Here is a 12,738-nt window from a genome sequence, read left to right as displayed (position 1 = left end):
CATCATTGGGAAGAGAGGCCCCTTGGTCTTGCAAACTTTATATGACCCAGCACAGGGGAACGCCAGGGCCAAGAAATGGTAGTAGATAGGTAGGGGAGCAGGGGCGGGGGTGGCGGATAGGGAACTTTCGGGATAGCATTTGGAATGTAAATAAAGAAAATAATAATAAAAAAAAATTTTTTAAAAAGTAAGGTTGAGAGAAAGCTTGAGCAATACATTCAAATTTACTTCTGACTTATACACACACACACACACACACACACACACATACATACACACACATGACTGGTATAGTTATGCACAAGATGTGACCCTTGGAGGCAGACTCTGTGTCTTATCAGTGACTCTGACTTTCTTGAGTTTGACATTTTTAGACAAGTAACCTTGCCTCCCTAAGCCCCAGTTTCCTTATCAGTTACCTGGGAATAATTATATTACTGTAATTACTCCTAAGGTTATAATAATCATGAGAGTACACAGGCCTAGTACATACTGATATACATACAAAAATCTCATGAAATAGTACCAGCATGAGTGACCAGAACTCTAGTGTATATGCTGTGTTGTGCAGAAGGCACTAGGCCTAAGGACAAAGAGCTTCAAATCTCACCTGTTCCTTCTCAAGCTGAGGCATTTCATTCAAAATCTTAAATTTCTGTTTTTTTCTATTAAATAGGGCTAAAATAATGGTTAGGGTTAGATGAGAGAACCTGCAGAAGCCCTTGTAACATATTTGCCATCCTGAAACCATTGGCTGGATCTGAATACCCTGCTGGAAACTTATGGCTGTGTGTGTGCTTTTTTGCTGCTGTGATAAAACGGTCTGATCAAAAGCAATTTGGGGAGAGAAAGATTTATTTTGCTTTGTTTCCAAGTCACAGCTCATCATTGAGGAAAATTGGGGAAACTTAAAAGCAGAAACCATGAATAAATACTGCTTTTTTCCTCACTGTCTTATTGACAGGCTCACACTCATCTTTATTATATAGCCCAGGAACTCCTGTCTAGGGATAGTGCCACCCACAGTCCGCTGGGCCATCTTACATCAATCACTACCCAAGTATCATATCTCAGAAACATGACCGAATACCTATCTGATCTAAGCAATTCCTCAATTGAGAATCCCTTAAATGACTCTCCATTGTGTCAGGTTGACAGCTGAAGCTAACTAGGACAGGATAGTAGGTATTTAGAGACAATAATGAGAGGAAAGCAAAACCTATACTAGGCCCATCTGTACCACTGCCTAGATTTGTGGATTTGAGTTCAAGTTCTTGCCTCTTTTCAACCTCACTATGAGAAGTAGTGATGATACTGTAAAGTCAGCTTCATTGATTGTTGTTTGGATTTTATATCATAAGAGGATGTAAAGTGCTGAAAATGTAACTATATAAGCAAATATTAGCTACCTTTTCCTGGGTGTCTTCACATCCTTATTGCCTAAGATTTACAAGCTGATAGTAGGGGAATGTGTTGGGTTTACAGTGCAGATTCATGTTTTTGTTCACAGCTGTTACCAATAGTTATATTGACCAAGCAAAGCTCCTGCACCCACTGAAAACAGGAGTATCACCTTGGCCAGGTCTTAGTTCCTTCCCTCACAGCCCCTTACAGAAAGCTCCAGCCACAATTGCATTATGAGCAAATACTGACCACAGAGCCCTTCCCTTCAAATTGCACACATCACAAGCTTAGGATATACAGGGTAACCTCTAATTCATGGTGACAAGTACCCAGGCAACACTCCATAGTGTGCACAGCAAGTGGACTGTGCCACCAAACAGACAAACTGGTAAGGTTGAAGCAGGTTCAAACCCTGATTAATCTCGTAATTGAGAATGGTAGGAGTAGAACTAGCTTCCAACAAGTCTTTACTCATCCTGGAACACATGAACACAACACCCCACTAGAAGGACCATGACAACTAGTCACATGGGGACAACACCTGAAGTTCTTTCCTATGAAAATAAAACAACCCTAACATCTCAGACTGAGCCAATGGAAAGCACCTACCCCTATATCCCACCCTACCCCCCAAATGTTTATAAGGTCCCCATCTACAAGGAATAAAGTGGATGAGTTATTTCACTAAGAATCATCTGAGGATGCCTGTCTTATTGAGCTGTAAAACTCCAGGGAAAATTTTTCTCTCCTGAAGCATTTATCACTGGACCTAAGCTCGACCTAGCAGACTGGGTTATTGTTTGCAGTCACATCTTGCCTATTAACTCTAGCTCCTGCTTCTGGCTGCCTCTATGTCTCTGCTACTGTTGCCTTTAGTGAAGGGGCTGTGATGGTAGCAGAATAGATCTGGCCACCTGCCCTGCCCTAGCTTCCCCTCAGAAAGCTGTAACACTTTGGCCAGGTCAGCCAGGCCAGAGCCCCACCTGGGCTAGGGATCCTTGAATTGCATTCTGTCTCCCCAGAACAGCCCACCTGCTGTGCTCCATCATGCTGGCTGGTAGCAAGTAGGCACATGGCCTAATCTGACTGAAACCAGAGGACATAAGAAGTTGTAAAATTCCATGAGCAAAGCATGTAGTGAGAAGCAATAAAAATTATAATGCAGCACTATATCCAGTACCAAAGTTTCCCCAACCATTTCTACTCCACCCTGTCCACCTAGTTAAAACACAGTATACTGAATGGTGTCTCCTGGGTTGATTTTAGAAATATTTCAGTATGCTTATAAACCTTTGATTCAGAGGTAGGTTCTATGTGAATGGCACAGTGAATTAGGGGAGCTAACCAACAGACCTGGTAACTCTACCTCCAGAATTACAATTAGAAAGTGTGTCACTAGCCACCAATGTGGAATGGGCAGCTTTTTCTGCCCTTTAGGATCCTGGCAGAGGATAGAAATGGATAGAGAGGGCTGAGCAAAATGGCAGTTTGCTTTCTATTGCTGTGATAGGCACTGTGACCAAAGGCCATTGGCAGAAATAAAAGGGGTGGGGGGATCGATTTCCCTATCACAACCAATCACTTTAAAAATTCAGGGAAGAACCAGAAGCAAAGACCATGGAGGAACACTTTTTACTGGCTTCCTTCACATGGCTTACTCAGCTTTCTTTCTTACACAACCCAGGATCATCTGCCCTGGAGTGGCACCCACCACAGCGAACTATCCTCTCCATATCAATCATTAATCAACCAAGTGCCCCCACAGACTTGCCTACAGGTTTTATCCACCAGAAACTTTTGATATCTTTGAAATAGAATCTTCATGGTTGACTGTCAAACCTTCTTGCTGCCTCATTCCTGCTGGAGAAACCTTTTTGTTCTTTCTCTGGATTTTGCTCCATGCCTTCATCTCCTCAGCTCTTTGCAGTATCCCTGCAAACTTCTTTTGTGCTTTTGTTTCTGTTTTGTCTGTTTTAATTTGTTTTGTTGTTGCTGTTGCTGCTGCTGCTGCTGTTGTTTTTTTGTTTTTTGAGGGAGCCCATGCTATCAAGGAGGTCACTATGTAGCCCAGACTAGCCATACAACAGTTCTCTTGCCCTGAACAGAGGGCTTGCTTAGCCATCAGGCCCAGATCTGCCTTGCAAAGATGGTCAGAATGTCCTAGAGCAGGAAATGCTGAAAATTGAAGATGGTACCACCCATGGTACCCCATATACAATTGAGTTTTTATTGTCTTTATGTTTTTTTTTTCTGTGTCTTTTGCAAAACAATAATTTTGTTCTTTTCTCGCCAACTTTAAGGCACCTGTCTATAAATATGGAGTCAAAAATTTCATAAATCAAACTAGAGCTGCAATTTCTTCTGCAGGAAGTTACATAGGAGTGCTGTGAGAATTCTGGAAGGTTGTTGGCATACCAGATTTTTGTCAATAATTGTAGTTATTTTTCATTTAGTGCTTGTTTCAATGTTCCTTTGGACCAAGCTTCTGGAGGTGGTGAGTGCTTTAGGAGACTTGTAATCGTTTTAAGGCTTTGCTGAGAGAAAACAGGAGTTTGGGCTGGAAAAGTTCAGCCCTTATTCTATAGTCTCACACATACTGAGCCCACCTCTTTTACAATATTTATTCTGTGTTGCTGTGGCAAAATATCTGAACCTAAGTACTTATAAAGAAAAGAAATATATTTGCTTCACAGGGCTACAAGCCATAACTCAAACCATAACAACCAATTCAGACTCTGGTGAACAAAATATTTGCTGATAGGAACAGAAATGCTTGTGAATGTTGGGAACCAAAGGGTGCCTTGGCTGCCAAAATGTGACAATGAAGCCAAAAAAGAAACAGCTACATACAGAAAAGGAATCAAGAAAACCCTTCCTCCTCCTCCTCCTTTTCTTCCCTCTTCTTCTTTGGGGGAGCTGGTTTTCTGAGATGTAGTATCTCTCTGTTTTGTTCTGGTGTTCAATATGTAGACCAGGCTTTGAACTCCCAGAGATCCAGCTGCTTCTGCCTGCTGACTGCCGGGATTAAAGGTGTGCTCCCTTATTTCCATCTTCACATGTCTCTTCAATGAAAGTCACTAGATTTATAGAAGGCAAGATCTCTGGTGAGACAGGAAGCCAAGGGTGTCACTTTCTTTTTTTAATAGTCCACACTGGTCGGAATCAACTGAGATCCCATGAGAAATACACCCACCCCTTCTAGGTAAGGATAGCAATCCAAATAAATGATTGAGTTACTCTCCCCTCAGTCCATTTCTTAAAGGTCTCAGCAATACCACACTGAAGACCTGGCTTCTGTCACATGAACTTTTGGAGTAACACCCAGCCAGTCCATAGTACCTTTGAGGATGAGTGGGGGACTTAGAGTATGTGTGACTATTGATGTCAGCAGTCAGTTGCAAGCAGAAAAAGACTAGATTCAGCAAGTTACTTGTTCTGTGTCTGCTTTACTGATAAGGAACTGAGTCATATTTAGTTAAGAGAGTTGGTTTTATAGCTGATTGATGAAGAGATATTGGAGACAGGGGCTGGAAGATGGCCTGCTGATGCTGCTTTCTTCACCTCTCTTCCAGACTACAGATGCTGGAGGCCATCTGTAAGCACTGGGAGGGACCTATCAGTCTGGCCCTCTACCTGTCAGATGCAGAAGCCCAGCAGTTTCTCCGCTATGCCCAGGGATCCGAGGTGCTCATGAGCCGGCAGAATGTGGGCTACCACATCGTGTACAAGGAGGGTCAATTCTATCCTGTCAATCTTCTGCGCAACGTGGCTATGAAGCACATCAGCACACCCTACATGTTCTTATCTGACATTGACTTCCTGCCTATGTATGGGCTCTATGAGTACCTCAGGTAAGGAACCCAGGGGACCTTGCTGTTCTGTCCTCTCTTCAGACTGGTAGCCACACATTCATGAAAAGCTGGAACCTCAAGCCCTCAGGGCCACTGTCTAATCTGCCACTTACCTTTTATAGGTAGGACAACTACAACCCAAGAGGGGGCAGGGACCTGTCCAGTGATGGCCACTACCTATAAGTTTGGAATGTGTATACTAAGTTCTATTATCCCATGCACAGACTAGACCCAATTTTTCATAGTGACATTATTTTGCTCTTGAAACATCTCTCTTGCTTAAAATTTCTGCCTCTTTTCCAACTTTGCAGTTGACAGGCTTCCTATAATCATTCTCAAAAGCCCATGGCCTGTTCCTTAAAACAAACCTAAATAATAGTGATGCTTAACATGTATTGAAGCACTTAAGCATATGCCAGAAAATGATTGACAGGTAAGATTTCATTTTGTTTCCTCCTCTCACAGCCCCTGCTATGGGTCATATTGATGTCTTCATTATACAAACAAGAAACTGCAGAACAAGACTGGAAGATGCTGGCCTATCTTACATACCTAGTGTGGGAGGAAGTGGCGAGTCACAACACAGGACACCCAACTACAGAATACCCAACCACAGAAAACCCAACCACAGAAAACCCAACCACAGAACCATAGGAATATCCAGTGTCCTTCTCCACCTTTCTTCACATAGCAGAGCAGAAAACAGTACACTCCTTTAAGCCTGGGTGGTTCAATTAATATAAATAGTATGAATTGAAATATGTTGCAGAATTCACATGATTCAGAATTGTACATGGGAGAAATATAAAGTCATATGGTCCAACATCGTCATCATGGTCCTTTTCCAGTTGTCACTTATCAGCATGGATTTCCCCTGTGTCTAAGATAGTGCCTTCCAGGATCCACATATCCCTAAAGATGCTTCGTATATCTTGTCTTTTTAGGATGCACAAACTAAGTCTCAACCACTTGTGGGGCTGCCTTATTCTACACCATGGGCCAGTAAGGCTTGGAGAGACAAAATGACAGGCTTGAGTCCAGAAAGATGATAATCATAGGAGTTGAGGAGTGTCTGGCAGACCCCTACCTTGCCCAACTACTCTGGGGTTTCTGATCCCAGACAGGCTGTATATGAACTGCCAAGATCTCCACACACCCCCACCCACATCTTTTTCTTCCTCCCTCCACCCTCTCTCTCTGTAGCAAGAGGGTATCCTACACTTTGTATTCAACCTCATTAGAGTGTCATTAAAAAGTGTTGTATAACATAGCATGGCATCATTTCCTTCCTGGTAAACATGGAAGCTCCTCATCAGCTGTCAGAGAGCCAAAGGGTAACCTTCCACCATAGAAGTGGGTGGAGCTGTGACACAACACCCTGTGAATGAATTCCTGACTGCCAGACTCCATCCACTGATTTTTCTCCAGGTCCAGCTTCAACTAGGTGACAATATCCCAGTATGTAGAACAAGCCCCCCCCCCCAATGTGGTCAGACTAAATCCTCAGCTCTGCACCATCCCTCATAGTTTGGAAAGCTTAGCAGTCAGCAAGATGCTAGTCTACATAGTAGATGAAGTAAGTAAGTAGTTAGGAGCAGCGTCAACTTAGACTGAGAAGAGAGGACCGTACCCTGCCCACCCTTCACCTTCTCTGACTTTCCTCAGAAGCACCTAAGGAATCTTCACTGCAAAGAATTTAAAGTAAACAGGCCTGACCCTTGCCTCAGCTGCCCTTACCTTATGGGCAGCATGTTTTACAACATGGCTTACAAGGAATTTGTATTTATGTTTCCACTTTATGTGTTACTGACTTAAAATTGCTAATGGAGACCATACTCAGTGCTAAGCAACATGTAACACATGGTAACCCCACAAGTTATTTTGCTTAGTTCAAGTGTCACCATATGAATCTCATCAGGGATTTTGAAATATTGGAGGTTTCCCCTCAAATTGTCTTTACAGACCCTGTCTGAAAGGTACTATTTAAGAGAGTTCATAGATCTGTCTAAGGAAGAACCATCTCTCCAGATGTGGAATCATGTTGCCGTTGTGACAGGATTACAATTACTAACTCTATATATTTTTTGCAGAGAATCTGGATTTTTATGTGTTTTAATGTTTTAGTATTATTAAATAATTGGGAGCTGGAGAGATGGCTCAACAGTTAAGAGAACTCATTATTCTTACAGAAGACTCAGGTACAGTTCCTTGTAGCACATGGATGTTCGCAGATGGCTGGCACTCTCTGAACACCAAGCACATGTGTGATGTACATGCATACATATATTCAGAACATTCATAGGCATAAAATAAAAGTCTTGCTTAAAAATGAGCAAATAATTTATAATGAGTTTTAAATGCTATGGAGTCACACTATATCCCCAGGCTAGATTAGCCCCCTCTCACCTGCTGACCATTTGCAACCTCTGACCTAGGATTGTTTCTACATGCTAGAATTTTGACAACCAGTAATAATTCAATCTGGATACATTGAGCTGGATTCCCTTGAACTTGGGATCTAGCTCACGGGGAGGTTCCAAGGCCTGACACTATTATTGAAGCTGTGGAGCACTCACCAAAAGGGATCTATCATGACTGCCCTCCAAAAGATCCTACAAGCAGCTGAAAGGGTCAGATGTCGATATTTGCACCCAACCAATGGACAGAAGCAGCCCTGTTATTGAGCTAGGGAAGACTGAAAGAAGCTGAGGAGAAGGGTGATCCTGTGGGAAGTCCAGCAGTCTCAATTAATCTGAACCCCCCAGATCTCTCAGATACTGGAACACCAACCAGGCAGCATACACCAGCTGATATGAGACCCCCGACACACATACAGTAGATGACTGTGTTCATTCAGAGATGATACACCTAACCCTCAAGTGACTGGAGGCCCCAGGGAATTTAGAGGTCAGTCAGGGTTGGGTTTAGGTCATTCACGTGGAGACAGGGTGAGAGGGGGAGGAGATGTTGGATGTGGAGCAGACAGAGTGTGAAGGGGGGTGGGGAATTGAATATGGAGTGAAAAAAATTAATTAAAAATTAAAAAAATAATTCAGTCAGAAGGCCAAAGTAAATCCACTATCATTTTTTGTACATAGACAGGTATATTGACTTGTCTTAAAAGTTTTTCCAGTGAGTGACAGCTATTTGCTTCTGATATGTGAGTCACTCATGGCTACCCTTGATTTCAGTATATTGTTACTGGTTTAGGATGTGGTCAAGGGTGCTGTTTCCTGCAATAGATTTGATGTCCAAGAACAACAGCATACCCTGGCAGAAACTCAATTTTTCACACTTAAATCTAATAAAATGTCTTACCCAAACTCTGTTAACCTTCAAATATTAAATTATGATATCAATATCTTATAGGAACACTTCCCATACACTGGAAGCCCTACCAGCTACTTGACTCCCTTAACATTCTTCTCACTTCTTTAGTAGATAAACATTTCCACAAATGACCAAACTTAGGTCTCAGAGAGGTGAAGGAATCATTTCTGAGAGCAGGGAAAGTGGCCTTTCATCCATACATCTTGCATATTGCACAAGACCCAGGTCACCTTTATACCCCAAATTCTTGCTTATGTCATACTTCTTAAGGTATTCCCCAGTTTCTTTAAAAAAAAAAAAAAAAAAAGTCAGCTTTGGAGTTCACCAAGCAGTTGCTTAGCAACTAATATACCAAAAACAAACAGCTTAATTAGAAATAATTGTCAGGTCTATGCATAGGCAAAGCGGTAGAGTGTCACAAAGTCTCTTTTAGCCCTTACCTGTGTCTTGTAACAAAGCTGGTAGAGAAACAGCTTTTACTCTTGATTGCAGAACTGTTAAGTAAGGTCGGGGGATATGGAGAAATCACACACATCTGAATTTGAGCATGTACATGACTCGGGGCAGCTTGCTCCACTTCCCAGCACTACTTTTTTCTTAGCAAATGAAGGGGCACTAACAGCCCACTACTGGGTTATAATAGGTGCTCTTCAAGAGTTAATTCTGTGTCCCATGGCATGCTCACAACTGTATTGGACTAATTGGCCAATCATCACCCTAGCACCTCCCCTTGCAAACTCCCTGCTACCTTCAGTACAGTTGGGTAACTACATGGAGCTGTCTCACTCTTTTCTCTCATGGATATGAGAAACAGACAAATGGTCTCTGATGTACTATGGTTCAATTTCTGACTTTTTCAATGATATGATCATGATCCACAGAAAACAAAGTTAAGACTCTGAATTTTTTCCCAGCAAGCATTAAGCATACAGTCCTATCTTTCGATGCTAGCTTGAACAGTGACAGAAGCTCCCAGACAGATGTTTTGTCATGGAGAAACACTGTTATGACACCCCACACTGTGCTGTGAGGCTAAGCTATGGTTTCAACTAGGTGTAGTAAGTGGATTTCCCACATACCATGCTTTCAACATGTGATGGTATATCAGGATGTAATCCCATTTTAAATGAAGGAGCATCTATTCTCCTATATCAGTTACTTTTTATGTTGCTGTGCTATAGGTATCTTAAGGACTAGAGGGATTATTTTGGCTTCTGGTTCCAGAGGTATGATCATCTATCATGGCAAAGAGGCATGAAAACAAGTAGCAGGCATAGTTAGTGGAGCAGGAATCTAAAAGTTTATATCCTCCACCATAAGCACGATGAAGAGAGAGTAAACTGAAAGCAGGTGGGGCTTTTAATCTCAAAATTTGTTTTTAATCACATTATTTCCTGCAGCAAGTCTACATCACATAAATCTCCCCAAACAGCACCATCAGCTGGGGACCAATGCCAGAGACTATGAATCCTATTTCTTATTCAAACCACCACACCTTGGACTAGGCACCTACCTACCTTCATGTTTTGTCTGTGACACCTCTTCATGTGGTCTTTGGAAGGCTAGAGGTGCAGTGAATATCTGGTATGGCAGGCTTGTGACAAAGTACAGAATTAGCAGCTTTCCTTCATACTTGAGGTTTTTAATCTCTCTGTCTGTGCTGTTATTAATTTTGTCATTATGAATTCAAAAATAGAATCCACAGGAACTGAAAGTACAGAATGTAGGTGTGGTTGGGCATGGAAGGACTCAGAAGGATCTGGTGGCAGAGATTGGGCTGAAATGTCAATGGGTCTAAAGGCAAGAGACATCAGAACACTTAGGACTTAGGAGCAGCTAGTAAGACTGATGGGATAAAGAGTAGAGGTGTTGGAAGGTAAGATGTCAGACTGTTTCTCAGCCAAGACTGTTCACATCATGAAACCGGGCAGGTTTCCATTATTGATCAAAATTTGCACCACTGATAATTACCTATAAGCCATGGGTATTTCCATTTCCTTCCCTTTATTTATGTTCCAGGAAACCCCTAACAGACACTGTATCTTGTAGCATGTGTAAATGAGTAATCAGTATAATTCCACTCTGTCCAATGGGACACATAACTACTTTTCTTCATATTTTCTTTGGTTATCTACATTTAATATTTATTGAGTACTTGTTGTTTGCCAAGCATTGTTATAATCCCTCTGAATGTGTTTTTGCAGAACAGCCCCTCCATTCATTTTACTGATAAGGGTACTCAGAATGAGTCCCCCACCTCAGGGCTCAATATTGCTACCTGGGTACCTAGTTTTCTATGAACTTTCCTAGAAGTGCTCTCTTTTTAGCCTGCTGATTGATCTAGATACCTGATGGTATCATATCCAAATTCATCACTATGACCATAATCATCAACCCGGCTTATACATATTCATCAGGACTATCTTAAACTTTGCCTGAAAAAAAATTTAACCCTTACAAAACCCTACAGAGTACACATTAAGTGCAGATTCTATCCAACCCTGGGGCCCCAGGGCTTGCTCAAGAGAACCATCTAGTGATTATCTAGGATAAATCTGAACTCAAGGCACTGGCAGCACAACTGCATTTCTGGTAACTCCTGCTATAACCACAGCCCAGAGTGCACATGTGTGGTAAACTTTCCATGAAATATAGCCATTGTTGCTAACACTGATAAAAGGTAATTATTCATTGGAGATGCTGAGGATATTAAGGGATGATGGCTAATAGAGGCCACAGGTCAAAGACATGCTCATGGTCAATATGCTGTTGTTGTTGTTATTATTATTATTATTATTATTATTATTATTCATTACAGTTTGCTCTTGGATTTATTTTGGGCTGCTCTTTTCACCTATTCTTCACTGACAGGCCCTCCTTTGGGTATGTTATCAGTTAGGATTTTACCCATCTTCCTGGGGCTGGGGAAATCCTCCTTCTGGTAGATGACATTGACTGACCTCACCTCTCATGGGTCTGACTTGTGCTCTTGTCAGTCTGACCTCATTATAGGCCTATCTTCTGGCTTCTGTGATTTCCTCCATGAATACATATACAGATATCTGTCTTCATCTCTCTGTCTCCCTACCTCCACTGCCCTGGAACACTATACTTATATTTGTTCATTCAAGCTTGCTACTCAGTGTCTATGTTTCTGGCTTCATTCATTTAGCTGGAGAATGTTACCTTAGTTCTCTTAATATCCAAGCACATAACGCTTGGTTAATATTAAAATAAGGTTAAAAAAAGGCTCAGAGAAATAAGAAAATTACCTGTAATTATACTGGAGTCCAAATACAGAAGAAATCATCTTATTTAATAGATTGTACAGGATGATGCTTATCTCACAGTTTAGCCTCCCTTCAAACTCTTATCTTATGGGAGGCATCAGAACACTTTGTTGAAAACCTTCTTAGTTGTCTCCTCATGAAACAGAAGTGGCCACACTGCTCTAGTACACACGTATATATAGCAGAATCAGAACATAGCTGCCTCTCTGTGCTGGGCACAGGCTCCCTAGCATATTCTGTAATCCACTATTTTTGATCTTGTTTGCATCCTTCACACCAGCCCCACCATGTACTGATAGCACTGGCCTTGGCTTCACAGCAGTTTGAAGTCACTCCCCACTCAGAGAGACCCAGACATATGATAGCCTCAGAATCACTCTTTTCTGGTCAAAGTGCCTCTCACTTTTCTGGACCTCCACGGTATGTTGATTTCCTGATTTTCCTTTCACAAAGAAAATACTAAGCTGGGTTTGTGATATTGTTGTACCAGGGAAAAGTTAATGATCCCCCAAAACACACACAGAAGCCAATCTGATGCATCTCACAGCACGGTCTTTATTCAAGTTAGCTCAGGTCCCCCCAACATACCACTGTCGCAGAGGATGGTTTTGGTGTTGGGGGGAGAGCCCTGAATGTCTATCAGGGCAAGGCTTTGTAGTAATCAGCGAGCAGGGAATATGTGTGTAAGCATCTAATTGGAAAGCTGTCCCGCGCCAACCATCTCGCCAGCAAGAACGACGCGGCACACAAACAGGATCCTTCTGTAGCAAAGCTTTTATACTCTTGAGAGGGAGAGCACAAGCTTCCAAAAACGGAGACCCCGAGCAACAAAACCGCCTCCCTTATATAGGAGCTCTACTCCG

The 12,738-nt window shown here is 42.1% G+C and overlaps 1 protein-coding gene across 10 annotated transcripts in view; it reads left to right on the top strand.

Moving 5' to 3' along the window:
- Nucleotides 1-12,738, top strand: part of Large1 (LARGE xylosyl- and glucuronyltransferase 1) — a 385,957-nt gene that overhangs the window by 355,089 nt on the left and 18,130 nt on the right. For 9 of the 10 annotated variants that reach the window (XM_021218836.2, XM_021218837.2, XM_029531871.1 and 6 more), the window contains one exon: nt 4,977-5,255. The exons of the other annotated variant lie outside the window; for it this stretch is intronic. In XM_021218836.2, coding sequence (XP_021074495.1) covers nt 4,977-5,255 — 279 coding nt within the window. The remainder of the gene's footprint in view (nt 1-4,976; nt 5,256-12,738) is intronic. 10 annotated transcript variants of the gene reach the window in all.

The sequence above is a fragment of the Mus pahari genome, chromosome 19, assembly GCF_900095145.1.
Source record: "Mus pahari chromosome 19, PAHARI_EIJ_v1.1, whole genome shotgun sequence".
In the NCBI taxonomy this organism is placed as follows: Eukaryota; Metazoa; Chordata; class Mammalia; order Rodentia; family Muridae; genus Mus; species Mus pahari.
This window is presented reverse-complemented; position numbering and strand designations above follow the sequence as displayed.